Source organism: Salminus brasiliensis, chromosome 10, assembly GCF_030463535.1.
Source record: "Salminus brasiliensis chromosome 10, fSalBra1.hap2, whole genome shotgun sequence".
NCBI classification, from domain to species: domain Eukaryota; kingdom Metazoa; phylum Chordata; class Actinopteri; order Characiformes; family Bryconidae; genus Salminus; species Salminus brasiliensis.
Window position 1 is genome coordinate 39,859,175 of NC_132887.1, and position 19,421 is coordinate 39,878,595.

Below are 19,421 nucleotides of genomic sequence, written 5' to 3' on the forward strand. Positions count from 1 at the left end.
AAATATTAAATATATATATTATTTATATTTTTAAATATATATATTCAAACATCAGTGTTTTGCTACTTTAGCCTTGTCCCCAACCCAGGCTGCTCCAATAACATGGTAAAAAGTAATTATTGAATTATTTAATATTATTAAACTTGCATATTCTTCATACTCTTACAGCAAAATTGGACCAAAAACAGGTAAATAAAAGTGGTTTCAGAGGTATTTATTCTTTTCCATTGGAGTTATATGGGATATTATGTTCTAGTCATAACTTACGTAATAAATTAATATACAGCACAAGATCGAACTAAAAAAACAAAACATGTTTTTAATGAATTGTTAATTAATGTTAATTAATTAAGTGGACTGTGTGTTGGGTTCTGTAAAACAGTATGTGGGGGTTTTAATATTGTTACAATATTTAATATATATAAATGATAGATATATTATAGATTATAGATATAAATGATAGAGAAGCTCATAAAACTGCATAATAATCAACCCTGTCAACCCTAATAAAATTGATTTTAGCAGGTTCAACAGCACATGAAAATAAATATATATATAAACATAAAAAAAAATATATATATAGGTTCATGATGTTGATCTGCTCCAGAGAATACTATTCTGTTGGCAGGGACTAGACAAGCTGTGTGTGTGTGTGTGTGTGTGTGTGTGTGTGTGCACATCTGTGTCAGCAGTGGATGCAACCTAAAGTAGCTTAAATGCATTGATTAGAAGGGGTGTCCACAAACTTTCTGGAAATATAATTAGAATTGACCTGCTTAATGCTTGTGTAACCTGACCCCATGTGGCCATTAGTTGCTACTACAACTGTGCAGTAACTGCAGTAAAGCATGACCAGGAGGGCTCTAAAAGCTCCCTCACAGAAAGTTCTTCTAACCCGATATAGCTATGAAGACACTGCCTGATGCCTGAGACACTGTTCTACCAGAGCTGTGAGAAGGTTCTGGCCTAATTACTTAACATTAACACCAGTCGTGGTGGAGGGATACATGCAGAGTGTTGTGCCGCGAAATAGTCCCCTTTTCGTTTTGAGATTGGCCACTATTTAACCATCATCATTATACCTTATAAAGCTCAGAAGACACGTGTAGCTTCACTGGTGGGTTTGGTAAACATGGTAAAGAAATTATGGGCTACATCTGTGTTGTAGTCATGCCGACTGACGTCTGGCTTTGTTTACCACCACTGTGAAGAGATCAGAGTGGGTCAGTTTCTCTACAGTGAAGCTCAGTTTGACCCCGAACCCCAACTCTGAATGACTGTCGGTTGGGGCAGACAGAGGGAGACCACCCACTTAAACAATAGGTTTTTACAGGTTTTTATTTTTCAATTTTTAATTTTTTTTTTTAGAAATAATCGCACCACCAATATTATGCAAAAAAATAAATTAGATATATATTATTTATATATTTTAAAATATCTATTCAAACATCAGTGTTTTACTACTTTGGCCTTGTCCCCAACCCAGGCTGCTCCAGTACAATGATAAAAAGTAATTATTGAATTATTTAATATTATTATAACTGGCATATTCTTCATATTGGACCAAAAACAGGTAAAAAAAAAGTGGTTTCAGACGTATTAATTCTTTTCCATTGGTGAAAATAAAGCTGATGGGACTCTGAATGACTGTTCACACCTTAGCCACTGAATTATGCTCAAAATATCAACAAACTGCCACACCAACACAGGATTCACTAACAGTTGGTTGTATTTATTGTGCAGATACACATCAATGCAGAAGTAATAGAAATGTGACCTCAGTGAACATGGTGGAGTAGGTGGTGGTGGTGGTGGTGGTAGGCTCTCCAGCAAACAACAAAACTAGACCAAAACTAGACAAAACTGAACCGTTTCAGCAAGAAATTTCAAGAAATACCCTTCCATTAGCGGACTGATTGTAGGACCTATAGAGGAAGTGTCAGTGACAGTCCTAGTAACACTAGTGCATCGTTGGGGTAGCTCCATCTACAGGATGGTGTGAAACATCTGGTGAATCTGTAACAGCTTTTCCATTTAAAGGCTCGACAAAACAAAACACAACGTGGTGGGAGAAAGAACCCACACGGATCCCATCTTGACCTATTGACCTATTGACCTATGCTTTGAGGGTGCCTCCTCTCCTTGGCGCCGTCTCATTCTGTGCAAGTTCCCCAACAGCTTGGATGGTGGAGCTAGATGAGCCGAGATCAGCTTGCTTTCCTCAGTCCTCAGCCAGATCGGTCAGATCTCTTAAAGCAGGGCCTAGATCAGCACTCTGACCAAGGCTGTACACCTGAGGCCAGGAGAGGAGGCAAAGAAGAGCTTGTTCTCCACAGCTGTGAGTTCTAGAAACTACTGGCCCATTTTGCTGGATCCAATGAGGAGATCAATGTCAGTGGGGGTGGGGGTGGGTTCAATAGGACTAGGCGAGGTTTTAGAGAGAATTAAGCAAGATCATGTTCTCTGAATGTTTCCCCATGATCTACCCAACCTTACCTTGCCTCCTCAGCATCTATACCACCACAGAAACAGTGAGGGGGGGGGACATGATGGCGGAGGCATGATGGGCGAGAAGTATAGTTCTATAAGAGTTGACTCTAGAACCACCTGGTTCAGCTGTGGACTACAAGACTTTGGACTGAAGAAGAAGCAGAGTTTGGGACACAGACAGACAAAGAGAGAGAGAGAGAGAGGACAGTGGAGTGCTTCTGGGTTTGGGGGCGAGGGGTCGGCTCTCACAGACGTGCGTCTGGAGGTTCTGGAGCGTTGGGGTGGTGGCGCCGCGGGTTCAACTGCGGCTGTAGTCACACACCAAGGAAGGAGATGGCGGTGTCTCTCTCGTCCACCAGCTCAGCTGCTGTGGCGTCCATCTTGGCTCTGGAGAAGTCGTTGATGGCCAGACCATCTACAATCTTCCAGGCTTTGTCCTGCAGAAGAAAGAAATCCTAGTATGTTTGGAGGCGATATTACTTATTTAAAAATGATCATCCAAACATGTTGTTGTTGGCTGCTAAACCAGAACCATGTTTTCATTAAACAATGGAAGCTAACAGGCAAAAAAACAGTCCAAATTCTATCACCACCACCACAACACTACAACAATTACTGCTGCTGACCACCATGACCACCACTTATAATACTGTTACTGCTACCACCACCACCACCACCACTACTGCTACTACTATTAATGTTGCTATTACTGCTACAACTACCACCCCTACTGCGAGCACTACTAATATATTTACTGCTACTGCTACTACTACCGCTGTTACTACTACTAGTACTGCCATTACCACCACCAATGCAAGTACTACTACTAAAAGTATTCCTACAACTGATTACTACTACCACTACATTTACGTTTAAGGCATTTAGCAGACGCTCTTATCCAGAGCAACTTACAAAAGTGCACTACCACTACCAAGGCTAGTACTACTACGAATACTATTACTGCGACTACTACCAACATTACTGTTGCTGCTGCTACTACAGCTAATAAAATTGCTATGTCTGCTGCTGCTACTACTACCACCACCAATATATGTGCTGCTGTTGCTACTACAGCTAATTAAATTGCCATCACTGCTGCTGCTGCTATTGCTATTACTGCGAATACTACCACTACTACTACTACTGCTAATAATATAATAATTACTGCTGCTGCTATTGCTTTTACTGCCACCACCATTACTACTACTAATATTACTGATGCTATTATTGCTCCCATTTTTACCACCACCACCACCACCACCACTAATACCGTTACGACTACTACCACCACTACAACTGCCATCACTAGAATCATTACTACTAATACTACTGCAGGTACTATAACTATTACTCAACTTCACAGGAGCCAGACAGAAAGGCCAGGAACAGCTGTGGTCAGAGTTAGTTAGCTTTACCTTAATGGTGACGGGGAATGAATAGATGAGGTCCTCGGGGACGCCGTACGAGTTTCCAGTGGAGTACACACCCATGGAGATGAACTCGCCCTACACAAACCACACCAAAATAAATACACTGTAAACCAATGCAGCTGAAAATCCTAAAAAACAGGTTTACCGGTTAGGATGCAAACTGTGGGTTAAATTTAGGTCTTAGTGCTTTAAACTTGGTTACGTCCTCTACTGGGAACTGGTCTGAACCAGAACTGTAGGTTTGACCTAACCTCAGAAAGCAGTCCTAACCTTTAACCTTTAAAAGACAAACTGTTCTCAGATCAGCAATCCCCACACAGACACCTAGTCAAGACCCCAGTGTTGGCTGACCTCGGCAGTGCCGTTCCAGATGTCCCTCATGTGATCACAGATGGCCTTGGCTGCAGACATAGCGCTGGACAGCTTCCGGGCCTTAATGACCGCCGCTCCGCGCTGCTGGACTGTCTGAGAGAGCGAGTGAGCGAGCGAGACGGAGAGAGGACAAAGAGGGTTAGTTCTACTACTACTACTGCTGCTGCTGCTGCTATTACTACTACTGCTACTACTATTACTACTGCTACTACTACTACTACTACTACTACTGCTACTACTACTGCTACTGCTACTACTACTACTGCTACTACTGCTACTGCTACTACTACTACTGCTACTACTATTACTACTGCTACTATTACTGCTATTGCTATTCTTGCTAATCCCACTATTACTGTAAACACTACTACTGCTAATACTACTACTACTGCTGTAAATACTACTGTTGCTAATACTACTATTACCATTATAGCTTATCCCACTACTACTGCTGTATATACTACTACTGCTAATACCACTACTACTACTACTGCTAATACCACTACTACTACTACTGCTAATACCACTACTACTAGCTAAACTACTACTACTACTGCCAATACCACCACTACTACTGCTGCTAATACCACTACTACTGCTATTACTGCTATTGCTATTATTGCTAATCCCACTACTATTACTGTAAACACTACTAATGCTGCTAATACTACTACTGCTAATACCACTACTGCTACTACTACTACTGCTACTACTACTACTGCTGAGACGACTATTGCTATTATTGCTAATACCACTACTACCAATTCATATCCTACAATTACCAATACTACTACCATTACTGCCACTGCTACTACTGCAAATACCATTACTGATACTAATACTACCATTACGATTACTGCTAAAACTACTAATATTGCTAGTACTATTACTACTGCTAACAGTACTATTGCTGTTTTATTGTAGTTACTGCATTATTGCAATATGGCAGTTATTATTACTAATACTGTCAGTAACCGCTAATACCACTACTATTACTGCTTATACCTATACTACCTTTACTGCAACTACTGCAAATACTATTACTGATACTACTATTACTGCTAAAACTACTAATATTGCCAGTACTAGTACTACTGCTATTGCCATTACTGTTCATGCCACTACTATTACTGCCAATATCTATACTACCATTACTGCTACTGCAAATACTACTACTGCTGCTAATACTACCATTACCATTACTGCTAATACCACTACTACCATTACTGATACTAGTAGGAATACCACTAATACTGCCACTAGTGCTAATGCTATTACTGCTACTACTACTACCGATACTACTATTACTGATACTAATACTACTACCACTATTATTACTGCTAATACCAACACTACTATTACTGTTGCTGCTACTGCTACTACTAATATTGCAGCAAATACTGCTAATATCAATACTACTACAGGAGCTACTGCTTTGTGCGTTCACACAGCTCTATAAACAGATCAGATTCGCCCCACATGTAGCCTGTGGTCCATGTTTCCTACTGACCCTCTATGGAAGTAACAGCCCAGTCACACTGGACACCACCACCATCATCATCATCATATCTACACACAGCCAATTACTGCGGAAGGATACTCCTCCTGCAGTGAACTCTGGCGGACGAAACTCACAGAGATGAAGTCCCCTTTCAGCCAGTCATCATCCTTCACCATCTCGAAGGCGGCCACATCCTTGCCCTCCACGTTGACCTTGCAGTGGTGGACATCGGGGTACTGGGTGGACGAGTGGTTCCCCCAGATGATGACGTTCTTCACATTATCTGCTGGAATGCCACAGCGCATTGCCACCTGCAGGAACCGCGGAGAACTACAGTTCATTAAACTCCATATTTAATGAGGTGAATGTGAACTGGGTTGAATTGACTATAAGTTTGTGAGGGCTGACCTGGGAGCGAGCCCGGTTGTGGTCCAGGCGGGTCAGGCAGGAGAAGTTCTCTTTGGGGATGGAGGGGGCCGACTTGGCCGCAATCAGGCAGTTTGTATTAGCAGGGTTACCAACCACCAGAACCTGCACAAAGCAAAATGGACAAGGAGTCAAGAGTTTGCTCCAGAGGGGGTTCTCCTTTCAACACGCCTGGCATTAGGCAGCATGGTGTCAATAGGGTCATGATGTCGATCTGCTCCAGAAAGTCCTATTCTATTGGCTGTACTTCTACTTGTACTTCTACAGGGACTAGATAAGCTGAGTGAGCAATGGATGCAACTTTAAATAGCCAAATGCATTCATCAGTAGAGGTGTCCACAAACATTTGGACACAGTGTATAAAAGGTTAACACAGCAGTTACCTTAACGGTTTTCTTTGCGTACTTGTCCAGCGCGGCCCCCTGAGCCTTAAAGATGGCGACGTTGGCCTTCAGCAGATCCTTCCTCTCCATCCCCTCTTTCCTGGGCATGGAGCCCACCAGGATGGCCGCATCCAGGTCCTTAAATGCGACCTCCTCTTTATCTGTGGGAACGACCTCTGCAGGACACACAAATGACCAATTAAGTACTGATAAATAGTGGAAATCGGTGCTGCAGGGCTAATGTAGCAATGGAAGCTTATGTTCGCCAGTTAGCATGGTGCTAACTGCACCTCCATTCTCAATGGACCAAATCCAGGCGAGTTCCAAAACTCAAACAGGGATCAAACAGGCGGTCAGTCACGTCCCCGCTGTGTCCCTGCTATCCCAGTGGCCTTACTGTTTGAACAGAGCTAGCGCAGGGGCCTCTTACACCAGGGACAGACACAAAGACGGGACGGGGTCGTAGCAGAAGCCGCATACCGCTCACAATAGTGTTTACAGAGCAGCCGTACGGTCAGGGTGGACTCTAGGTTGCGTCATGTACAAGATACGGCTGCAGTGTGAGGGTGGTGTAGGTGTAGCTACGGTGCATTCTTTTATTTAAAGTCATGTACACTATGTCCAAATGTTTGCGGACACCCCTTTTAATGAATGCATTCAGCTACTTTAAGTTGCACCCACTGCTGACACAGGTGTGCAAATGCACATACATAGATTGTCTAGTCCCTGGGGAGAAGTACTGCCAATGGAATAGGACTCTGAATGCCAGGTGTGGGCTAGAGGGGTATAACCCCCTCACTAACCCTTTTTTCAGGACAGTGGAGACTTTAGTCACTCCAGTAAAAGCAGAAGCAACATTTTTGATTTGTAATTCCCTTCATTTCGGAAGAAGAAACAATAAACAAGCAGGCGTCCCAATACTTTTGTCCATTTCGTTTACATGCTTTTGCCAGTACAGTAAGCATGTGCATCCATGTGTGAATGTGTTGTGCGGGTGCTTATCCATGCAAGATAATATGTGTGGGGTGTGTGTGTGAGAGAGAGGGGGAAACAGGAGGAGGTCACCTTTCAGGAGGGGGAGGGCACAGTCCTGCAGCTCCATGACAACACCTTCCAGCACTGGCAGCATGGGAGGGATGTCCAGCAGGACGAGGACGAGAGGCTGACATCACAGGAGAAAAAAAAAAGTCACATACTATTTAAGCACACCGACCAGCCATATCATTAAAACCACCGCCCCTCCCAAGGGGTCCTGTGGTATCAGGCAGCAAGACGTTAGCAGAAGATCCTCCAAGTGTAAGTGTAAGTTGTGAGGTGGGACCTCGATGAGCGCCAGTGAGAAATGGGCATCCATGAACCTGGTTGCCTTTCCTTAGAACTGGAAACTGACCACCTGGTTCACCTCACCTGGCAGTGGTTTTAATGTTATGGCTGAACAATGTATTCCTATAATACATGAAGTGCAAAACCGTAACAAGAGTGAGCCCAACAGCTCATGGCGGGACAGGAGAACATTGCATGAGCTCCAGCCTGTAGTTACCTGCTCTCTGCCAAACACATCTCCCTTAGCGATGCTGTAGAGCAGCGAGTAGGCAATCTGCCCAGCCGCGCCGGTCACCAGAACTCGGATAGTTTCAGCCTGTGGGCAGGAAGACAGACAGACAGACAGACAGACAGACCCGTGAAGACGACCTACCATAACCTGAGGAGAAGACTGCTGAGGGCACACTTCAGCCTACGCGCTAACGTTGCTAACTATGAATAAAAGCACACAGCCAACAGTTAGCATCATGTAAACAAACTCACACTAATGTAGCGGTATGATATACGTCCGGCCAAGAAGCTAACGATGCTAAATATGAATTATTTATAAATAACGTCACACTAATGTAGAAATATGACGTACTAATGTAGCAGCATGACGTCAAACAGCTAATGCTAATGCTACAACGTCGTACTATTTGCTTCTAACGACTATTTGCTTCTTTTCCGTTCACCTTTAGACATTAGCGCGTTTTAAAGTCCCCAGATCATAGAAATGTTCTTTTTAAAAATTTAAATTGATAGAGGAAGCTAATGTTGCTAACTATGAATAAAAAACGATTAGCATCCTGTAAACAAAGTAACACTAATGTATCGGTATGACGTCAAAAAGATCATTTTGCCAACTATGAATTATTTATAAATAACGTCACACTAATGTAGAAATATGACGTACTAATGTAGCAGCAGTATGACGTCAACAGCTAATGCTACTAATTAGGAATGAAAACCAAACAATTAGCATCACATAAACGTTGTCATACTATTTGCTTTTAACGGCTATTTGCTTCTTTTCCCTTCACCTTTAGACACATTAGCAGTTTTTTTTCTTCATAATTCTTTATAAATAACGTCACACTAATGTAGCAGTATGAGGTAAAACAGCTAATACTACTAATTAGGAATCAAAACCAAACAATTAGCATCACATAAACAACATCATACTATTTCCCTTATTTCCGTTTACTTTTAGACACATTAGCATGCCTTAAAGTACTCAGATCATAGAGACCTTTTTTATTTATTAAAATAAATTGATGTAGACGAAGCTAATGTTGCTAACTATGAACGTAAACAGGCAGCCAACAATTAGCATCATGTAAACAAACTCACACTAATGTAGCGGTATGTTGTTAAGAAGCTAATGTTGCTAGTAGGGATGCACCGATATCAATAGATCAACTTCACGTATTGGCCGATACCCGATACCGATACGATATCATAGTTGAATGAATAACGTTATACCTCACCATGTGGGAATTGTATCTAGAGATAAAATAACTAATAATTATAATTGATAAATAATTTAATAATATATATATATATATATATATATATATTTTTTTTTTTTTTTTTTTTTTTTTTTTACTAGCACCACTTTTTACTTTCCGATACCGATACCACATTTTCAAGTATCTGCATATAAGCGACAATATAGCTACCCATCCCATCATAGGGGGCGGTGGCGGCGGGCTCAGCAGCTAGAGCACCAGGCTATTGATCACAGGGTCATGGGTTCGATTCCCCAGGGCTCTGCAAGCTTCCGCTGTTGGGTCCTTGACCAAGTCCCTTTATGCAATGATAGACGAACCCTAAACTTGCCACCCTAAACTTATTATTATTTTTTCTTTAATAATAATTATACAGATTTGTAGTTCCACCCAAGCACCTCAACTAGGTCACTGTAACCTCCTGGAACACCTGGAAGAGGGCCTGAGGTTGATCCATGCTGAATGTAAAAATAGAGCTCCGGCCTGGTTGACATCTGAGTGACGTAAACGGTTACAGTGCCGGATTATTTATAGCCTAGTATAAGAGCTTAGTAATTATATTCATTCAAAAAATTAGGATACAGTTATTGTAGTTGGAGAAGGTGTTTTATATTAGGAAATGATATAAAGGATAAGATAATATTGCATATTAATTTTAATTTGATGAATTAATTGCTTAACAGCTTGGATTTCTGACTGTCTACATGTTTATAGTGTAAAAGTTGCTTTTATGCTGCATGCTGATGCAAATTTTCATTATTAAGCTGACCTCGAATTGTAATTCTCCGTTCCACCTTAAATGGTGCAGCAGTTCCATTCTGGCGCCTGAGGCGCCAGAATGGAACTGCTGCACCATTTAAGGTGGAACGGAGAATTACAATTAAAAAGTCATTCAAAGCTTAGATGCAAGACAGCTCGTGACCTAACTTGCTATTAAACGTCTAGACACGTCTAGCAAAGTGCATTCAACCTATCCAACGTACAGTCCAACGTCTAATATCCCAAAGCTTCAATAAAGCACAAAAAATCCCCCCTTACCATGTCCACTCTTTGTCCAGCTCTCTCCCTCGACCAGTTTCGGAGGTCACCTCTATTTCTTACACCGGGGCTGTCACGAGGCACCGTCAGCTGGACGCTACGCTTACGCCGGAGCCGCGAAGCCTTCTGGGAGTTGTAGTTCTAACAGGCACGATTTATCGTTCATCACAATTAGGCTGTGAACTACGTTTCCCATGAGCGTTTCCCCAGCGATTTTAAAATAGCGGATTAGGTAAATAAATAAGGTAGCTAAACAAATAAAGTTCAATAAATAAATAAGCCACAACACGTCGATAATGTTTATAAATGAATGTATTTAAAAAGTAAAACAAAATAGTACTGGATATTTGCTTGCAACCAAACAAACGTAGCTAGGTCAAAGATGGATGGCGGGATGAATGGGAGTGAATGGGAGCTAAACTGCTAAAATGTTCATTAAACGTGTGTTTGTTTGTTTTCCAGCAAACGTTGGCAATGTGTTGCTTGTGTATGAAAAGTAGAATGATTTGATACATTAACACGTTAAATTAACCGTAGAAATATCGTATGGGAAGAGGTTTTGACAGCGTGAGCTGCTAGCCTTGCAGCTAATTAGCCTAAACTACATTTTTTTTTCGTTAGTATTTTGTTTAAAACTGTGTTTTTGGGCTGTAACTCTATAGTGTGATGCTTGTGCACGAAAAATAAAATGATATACAATTTTAAAACATGAATTAAACATGGAAATGTTGTCTTGTTTCCATGGTAACATTAAGGTGTTTTTTTTGCGGGGTGAGATGCTAGCGCTGCAGCTAGCTAAATAGTTAGCACATGTATTTATTTATTTATTAATTAATTTATTTTTTTTTTACATTTATTATTTATTAACAAATATAATGCAACGTTGTGCTTTCCTCAAGTAAAAAAAAAAAAAGCAAAATCAAAGTATGGCATTAATGATTAAAATATATGTAATATATAATTATCGTTGCATAAAAATTAAAATAACAATAGGAAAATACACAAAGAAAATATACATGAAAAAGAAATCGATATATTTATTAACAGTTTTAAAGGAAGCAAGATAATAATAATAATAATAAATAATAATAATAATCAAATATTTTTGTCTTTTTACCAGATTTTTTCATGATTGTAAAATTTGAAAGTCACAAATAAACTAAATTAAATGTCAGTCTGTGTTTACTTGTAGCACTAGCTCCATTCCCACCCATTTACTTCAAGATGAGTACATTATAACAACAGTTATAATGTAACAATAACAACCAAAATGACAATAGAAGTGTAGAAAAACAAAATAATAAAAAACCCAACTAGAACTAAAAATCTATATAAATCATTTTTTAAAAAGGTAATGCTTCCCCCTGCCCTGTTTGACCGCCCTTATATTAAAGGCCATGTTTGCTCTATATTTCTTATATGGAAAGTTTTGGGTTTATCTACCATAACATGGTCAGATATAATGGGCTGTTGTGCAGTGTCCAAACAAGCCCTATTTTGGCTGCCCTGTATTGTGCCTCATTCTAAAAAGGGCTATTTTTAACTTCCACACGGAAGACATGAGCCAGGCAAGACGAGACGGCTATATTTAACATTAGTGTTGGACACAGATGGAATATCAGTAAACAAACACAGTAACCATGAGCACACACGCCCGGAGCGGTGGGCAGCCATCGCTGCAGCGCCCGGGGAGCAGAGAGGGTAAAGGGACTTGCTCAAGGTCCCAACAGCGGCAAACCAGCCGAGCACGGGTATCGAACCCACAACCCTGTCATCAATAATCTGAGCCACCGCTTCCTTCATTTTCAGACAAATTTCGATGGAAGTCAATATAAAAGTTAATTTGTTCAAATGTATGTAATGAAGTAATTTTGGAGCATTTTTATTGGTCAGTTATGCAATTTTGAGAGAGAACTGACAAGTTTGCATTATGTCAAAAAGTAAAAAAAAGAAGTGAATAAATAAAATATGAATTAATACAAGTTTAAACTAAAATAATGATATATATATATATATATTTTTTTTTTTTACCAAATATACAAAAGAAAGACTTCACTATAAACAGTGTATTACGTTCTCTCTCCCTCTATCTGGCGCCACCTACCGCCTGTTTAATGTAGTGTCGCGACCGTTCACTACAACGGGGTGAGCGGAGGCGGCTCAGCCTGCCACGGAATCAGTAAAGGGACCCGGTTACAGTTTTCCCGCGAATTACCGTAAGTCCTGGAGTACAGGGCGCCTGCCGGCGGCTCGGCCGTGTTGTTGTGAAGGGAGCGGGTTGCCAGGCAGCGGAGAAATCCAGCTCCTGCAGTGATCCACGCTCGAGCGTGCGCTTCTGCCCGGAATGAGCACGACCAGCAACACCAGCCAGTAAACCCAGCCGGACTTCCTATGGGTCTTCAAGACTCCCGTCTGAGCCGCATCTGCTCCGGTCAGCCGTAGCTAACTAACTGCGAGCCGCGGGGGCTGAAGGCGTCAACAGACCCTGTCCCAGATTTACAGACGCAGGAAGCGAGGGTGAGTGAGCGGATTCACGTGCTTTCAGCTGCTGCAGCTTCTTACTGTCTGATCCTGTCTGATAATTACTGTCTTCTGCCCTTATCAGACTTTTGCACTCGATGGTAGAAAGTTTAAAGGGCTCAAAACAGCCTGTTTGAAGTCAGTGTTTTTGTGACGTCACAAAACCCAGCACATTTACATATTCATGAGCCGACCACTGATCCACTAGTGACATTTCCTCCACTTTCTGTGCAGTTCAGAAGCGATAAAGTGAAAAACTGTATTAAAAAAGGATGAATTTTGCTGGACTTTTTACAATAAAAATGTAACGTCTTTTTTTTTACGTAAGTACGCCATTTTTTACGCTATGTTTGGGTTCATTGATATGAATTTTCTTCATAACTTTTCATTTGTTGTTTACATCTCCAACATTCCTTTCTTATTTCGGCGACTGTTTATCCGCTAAAGTTGAACAGAAAAATCTTATGTTGACATTTATTAAATATACCTGAAATACCTAAATACCTAATTGTAATTTTTCATTCCACCTTAAATGGCGCCATAATGGAACTGCTGCACCATTTAAGGTGGAGCGGAGAATTACAATTAGCAGTCTGAATAAAAAAAAAAATAAAAAAATAATAATAATAATATATAAATAAAAACAACTTTTAGACTATTAGCAACATTAGCTTCTTGATATCACACTACTAGATTAGTATGATGTTGTTTACACAATGCTAATGCTAATGCTAATAATAATAATAATTGTGGTGTAGTCCCTTAAGATTAAAATTAGATGCAAATATTCATGATTAGCTGACTTCTAATTCTAATTCTCTGTTTCACCTTAAATGGTGCAGCAGTTCCATTCTGGCATCTCAGGCAACCAACGCACGACCATGCCTGAAATCGAAATTCCAACATATCTACTTTTATTCGCTAAAGCTGAACAGAAACACGTTAAATTGACATTCGTTAAATATTACTGAAAATATCTGTTTCTATAGCAACACCAGCAAACTCTTTAAAGTTTACTAACAAACTAAAAATAACTTTAAAAATTATTTGAATGTAAACAAAACTAGCTACTAATCTGCATTTGGAATTAGAGAGAGAGAGCGAGAGCGAGAGAGAGCGAGAGAGATAACTGATCTGTGTGCTGCATTTTACATGAGGTCATTACAGGCTCATTACAAACAGCCACACAAAGGAGCAGCGGGTTGCATTACGCCCTCGAACCCCCCGGCACCGTGTCCGCACTTGGAGAGAGCGCGATAAAGGACCAGAGCCAGAAATAAAGGCTGCAGATAAAGGTGCACCTCTGTGGCTGGACTTCTGTTGTGTTTTAATGGCGTCTTAATCTTGGATTAAATCTAAGTTGCTGACAAGTTGTTGACATGTGCTCTGGTTATCCCATATATATGGCCCTTTTTCTGGACGTCTGGAGTTCATTGGAGTTTCTGCTGACTTTGCCAATAGCGAAGAATCCAGACTTTATTCTTTAGCGTGCAAAGCTACATTCGATCCGATTGCACATAGCCTAATTCGATATGCTTGCAGGAGAGCGTTAACCCGGCACCAGACCTAACTTGCTATCAAACGTCTAGACACGTCTAGCAAAGTTCGCTCAACCTAATAAACGTACGGTCTAGCGCACAACCATGCCCGACAACCATTTATCCACTAAAGTTGAACAGAAAAGCAGATTAGTAGCTATTTTTAGTAGCTAATTTTTACATTTGTTTTTTTACACTTTAAACACTTTAAAAGGTTTGCCGGTGTTGCTTTGGAAACATATTTTACGTAATATTCAAATGAGTGTCAATGTTTTAAAAGGTTTGCCGGTGTTGCTTTGGAAACATATTTTACGTAATATTCAAATGAGTGTCAATGTTTTAAAAGGTTTGCCGGTGTTGCTTTGGAAACATATTTTACGTAATATTCAAATGAATGTCAATGTTTTAAAAGGTTTGCCGGTGTTGCTTTGGAAACATATTTTACATAATATTCAAATGAATGTCAATGTTTTAAAAGGTTTGCCGGTGTTGCTTTGGAAACATATTTTACGTAATATTCAAATGAATGTCAATGTTTTAAAAGGTTTGCCGGTGTTGCTTTGGAAACATATTTTACGTAATATTCAAATGAATGTCAATGTTTTAAAAGGTTTGCCGGTTACATTGTTACATTGACATTCATTGACATTGACATTCATTTGAATATTATGTAAAATATATTTCCAAAGCTACACCGGCAAACCTTTTAAAGTGTTTAAAAAAAACCCAAAACAAACAAAAACATAAAGATTAGCTACTAAAAATAGCTACTAATCTGCTTTTGGGATTAGGCCCAATACAGAGCAGCTAATTAGTATTTACATAAATTAATCTTAAAGTCGCAATAACAAAACAAAAACTATGTATGTTTTTGCGCTAAGCTTATGTTAGCGCTAAGCTAACACTGGTCCACAAGGGTTGTTTTGCGCCGTTCTAGATCACGCGGCAGTGTGTGTTTTTAAGGGGAAAGCACATAAACACACATGAACAAACTGCTATTTTTCTGTCAGAAATGTCAAGATTAGTCTCCAGAATTAAAATTTCATGATGGTGGCAGAGCTGGCTGTGATTCAGTGGTTCAGAATGAAATAAAACCCCCAAAGCGAGCCCTGTTTGCTTCTTTAGTTTCATACTGGAGCGACGAGGCTAATGTAGCTAACAAGCAATGGAACGTTTTACCTCACAGATTAGCATGGTGCTAACTGCATGGCTACCTCATCACTCACTTGCCTCAAACAGTTGTGATTTGTTTTAGTAATTAATTATTAAATAATCTCTAATATTTGAGGGGTTTGAAGAAAGTGTGACATTGGTAGACGTGTTTGCACGGGGCTCACGCTCGGTGTAGATTGTTAGCTGCATTAGCCTCGTAGCTCCAATACAAATCTGAGGAAGCGCCAAATATGCAGGCCTGTTAGTTCAGATAGGGTGGGATAAGTAGCTATATAATTCTGATATAAATCTATATAAAGGGGTTAAACCCACGTAAAGTATGGCGCTGTGTGTGCTTTTGAGCCATAATGTCAGCTGAACGTAAGCTGTGGGGATATGAGATTGTTACAAAAATGGAAATTTCAGTTATTTGACATTAATACAGACAGGAAGACGTGTATAGCGCCGGCATAGAGAGGTTCTCAGGACCTCTCTGACGGTTCTTCTTTGAGAACTTTAATGCTGGCAGTATCAGATGACACCATATTTAATGCTGAACTCCGGCTAGCCCAGACAAGTCCACTTTACCTTCATGCTGTCTCCAGTAAGACCACTGCTCTAGGCTTCCAGGAGAAAATGTGTGGAAAAAAGCTTTAGTGTGTTTACTTCACTTCATACTGGATATTAATGCTATTAGAACTTCATACTGAATATTAATGTTATTAGAGCTTCATACTGGATATTAATGTTATTAGAGCTTCATACTGGATATTAATGTTATTAGAGCTTCATACTGGATATTAATGTTATTAGAGCTTCATACTGGATATTAATGTTATTAGAGCTTCATACTGGATATTAATGTTATTAGAGCTTCATACTGGATATTAATGTTATTAGAGCTTCATACTGGATATTAATGTTATTAGAGCTTCATACTGGATATTAATGTTATTAGAGCTTCATACTGGATATTAATGTTATTAGAGCTTCATACTGGATATTAATGTTATTAGAGCTTCATACTGGATATTAATGTTATTAGAGCTTCATACTGGATATTAATGTTATTAGAGCTTCATACTGGATATTAATGTTATTAGAGCTTCATACTGGATATTCATGTTATTAGAGCTTCATACTGGATATTCATGTTAAAAGAGTTTCATACTGGATATGAATGTTATTAGAGTTTCATACTGGATATGAATGTTATTAGAGTTTCATACTGGATATGAATGTTATTAGAGCTTCATTTTGGATATTAATGTTATTAGAGCTTCATACTGAATATTAATGTTATTAGAGCTTCATTCTGGATATTAATGTTTTAGAGCTTCATACTGAATATTAATGTTTTAGAGCTTCATACTGAATATTAATGTTATTAGAACCTCATACTGAATATTAATGTTTTAGAGCTTCATACTGAATATTAATGTTGTTAGAGCTTCATACTGGATATTAATGTTGTTAGAGCTTCATACTGGATGTTAATATTATTAGAGCTTCATTCGGGATGTTAATGTTATTAAAGCTTCATACTGGAAATGAATGTTATTAGAGCTTCATACTGAATATTAATGTTTTAGAGCTTCATTCTGGATATTAATGTTTTAGAGCTTCATACTGGATATTCATGCTATTAGAGCTTCATACTGGATTTGAATGTTATTAGAGCTTCATACTGGATATTGATGTTATTAGAACTTTATACTGGATATGAATGTTATTAGAGCTTCATACTGGATATTGATGTTATTAGAGCTTCATACTTGATATTGATGTTATTAGAGCTTCATACTGGATATTAATGTTATTAGAGCTTCATTCTGGATATTAATGTTATTAGAGCTCCATTCTGGATATTAATGTTATTAGAGCTTCATACTGGATATGAATGTTATTAGAGCTTCATACTGGATATGAATGTTATTAGAGCTTCATACTGGATATGAATGTTATTAGAGTTTCATACTGGATATGAATGTTATTAGAGCTTCATTCTGGATATTAATGTTATTAGAGCTTCATACTGGATATTGATGTTATTAGAGCTTCACATTGGATATTAATGTTATTAGAGCTTCATACTGGATATTATTGTTATTAGAGCTTCACATTGGATATTAATGTTATTAAAGCTTCATACTGGATATTAATATTATTAGAGATTCATAATGGATATTAATGTTATTAGAGCTTCATACTGGATATTCATGCTATTAGAGCTTCATACTGGATATGAATGTTATTAGAGCTTCATACTGGATATTGATGTTATTAGAGCTTCATACTGGATATTGATGTTATTAGAGCTTCATACTGGATGTTAATGTTATTAGAGCTTCATACTGGATATCAATGTTATTAGAGCTTCATACTGGATATCAATGTTGTTAGCACCATCTGCAGGTTGGTTTTATTATTCTGGACATTTCTCATGTATCCAGTTTCCTCCTGATCACTGGAGAGTTGTGGAGCTGTAAAGATTTTGTATGTTTATCTGCAGCCAGAAAACATGTTTGACCGGTAGTGCAGCTCAAGTGCTTTCTCGCTGTTCCATCAGCGCCTTTCGCCTTCCTCAGATAGTCTGCCTGCTGTATCTTTTGCCGATCTGGTTCTTGCTGCTGACCCCTCTTGTCCTGCGGCCAGATCGCAGAGACGATTCCTATTGTCTGCAATGACGACGACGACAGCCGTGCTGATAACATCAACGGCCTTCTATGTTTCGGCGTGCTGAATGGCGCAGAGGCCTGCCGGGCCTTTACCTCGCATGCCCTTCCTTCTAGAGTGATTCCAGGTTCGATATGATTCCCTAGCTTTAGGACTTGCTGTGACATTATTAACTTATATCCTTGGATATTGTCTGATTTATTGGGGGATATATTGAAGAGAGCAGTGCTTAACGTATGCAGTCAAGCAGGGGTTCTGATCTGGTCTAGCAACCCTACAAGTATTTCTCTCTGGAAGCTTTCTTGGTCTTCCAGGCCTCAGCGTGACCTCCACAGTTCCTGTTAGCTGCCCGTTTCTTAGTTCCAGCTTCTCCTGCTCTGTGGCCATCAGTTCTGTTGGTGTTCAGAGTGCTCGCCCAGCTGCTTAGAGGAGCCCATGGCTGCTGAGTGTTGGTACAAGGTTTGAGAAGCCTTGGAAAGCTTTGAAACTAGCATCACCTGACCTTTCCTATAGCCTTAACGAGCTAATTAAGGTCTGAGCTCTTGGTAAAAGTAAAGGTAAAAGTTGTGAGCACTACGGGGCAGTGGTGGCTCAGCGGTTAGAGCGCCGGGATATCGATAACAGGGTTGTGGGTTCGATTCCCGGGCTCGGCAAGCTGCCACTGTTGGGTCCTTGAGCAAGGCCCTTTACCCTCTCTGCTCCCCGGGTGCTGGAGTTGGCTGCCCACCGCTCTGGGTGTGTGTGTGTACTCACTGCCCCTAACACATGTGTGTGTGTGTGAGTGTGTGTTCACTACCAGATGGGTTAAATGCGGAGGACACATTTCGCTGTACAGTCCACACTGTACAGTGACAAATACGCACCTTTACCTTTACCTTAAAATCTCTTAGCATGTCGCTAACTAAATTCAGGCCTTGTCCCACAGTGGCCTGTGGGTGAGCTCATGCCTACTGTGTCCTTACAATTGTCGGACACTAGAGGTCAGTGCTGTTCAGGGTTTGACCGAATTTGTAGTGGCTTTCTAGGTCTTGCTATTTTTGGATTCTGATTCATTGGAATGAATCGGGAGTCGCATCGTTTGG

General features: G+C 40.0%; 2 protein-coding genes across 3 annotated transcripts in view; one reads left to right on the top strand and one right to left on the bottom strand.

Moving 5' to 3' along the window:
• Positions 1–1,711: 1,711 nt before the first annotated feature.
• Positions 1,712–10,554, bottom strand: mdh1ab (malate dehydrogenase 1Ab, NAD (soluble)). The gene is made up of 9 exons (XM_072690094.1): positions 10,454–10,554; positions 8,143–8,241; positions 7,668–7,764; positions 6,603–6,778; positions 6,202–6,324; positions 5,928–6,104; positions 4,272–4,385; positions 3,906–3,995; positions 1,712–2,927 (listed from the first exon to the last, which is right to left on the bottom strand). The coding sequence occupies exons 1-9, from the start codon at positions 10,454–10,456 to the stop codon at positions 2,805–2,807; spliced, it is 1,002 nt and encodes a 333-aa protein (XP_072546195.1). The 5' UTR covers positions 10,457–10,554; the 3' UTR covers positions 1,712–2,804.
• Positions 10,555–12,687: 2,133 nt separating this feature from the next.
• The window catches only part of wdpcp (WD repeat containing planar cell polarity effector), an 81,822-nt gene continuing 75,088 nt past the window's right edge, over positions 12,688–19,421 (top strand). For both annotated transcript variants that reach the window (XM_072690095.1, XM_072690096.1), the window contains exon 1: positions 12,688–12,970. The gene's annotated coding sequence lies outside the window, so the exon portion shown is untranslated. The remainder of the gene's footprint in view (positions 12,971–19,421) is intronic.

Excerpts from the sequence above, each read along its gene's own strand:
- mdh1ab (XM_072690094.1), bottom strand. Across the intron at positions 7,765-8,142 it reads ATGTGTTTGGCAGAGAGCAG|CCTCTCGTCCTCGTCCTGCT; the intron begins GTAACTACAGGC and ends CTGTGATGTCAG. Across the intron at positions 2,928-3,905 it reads CATTCCCCGTCACCATTAAG|GACAAAGCCTGGAAGATTGT; the intron begins GTAAAGCTAACT and ends TTTCTTCTGCAG.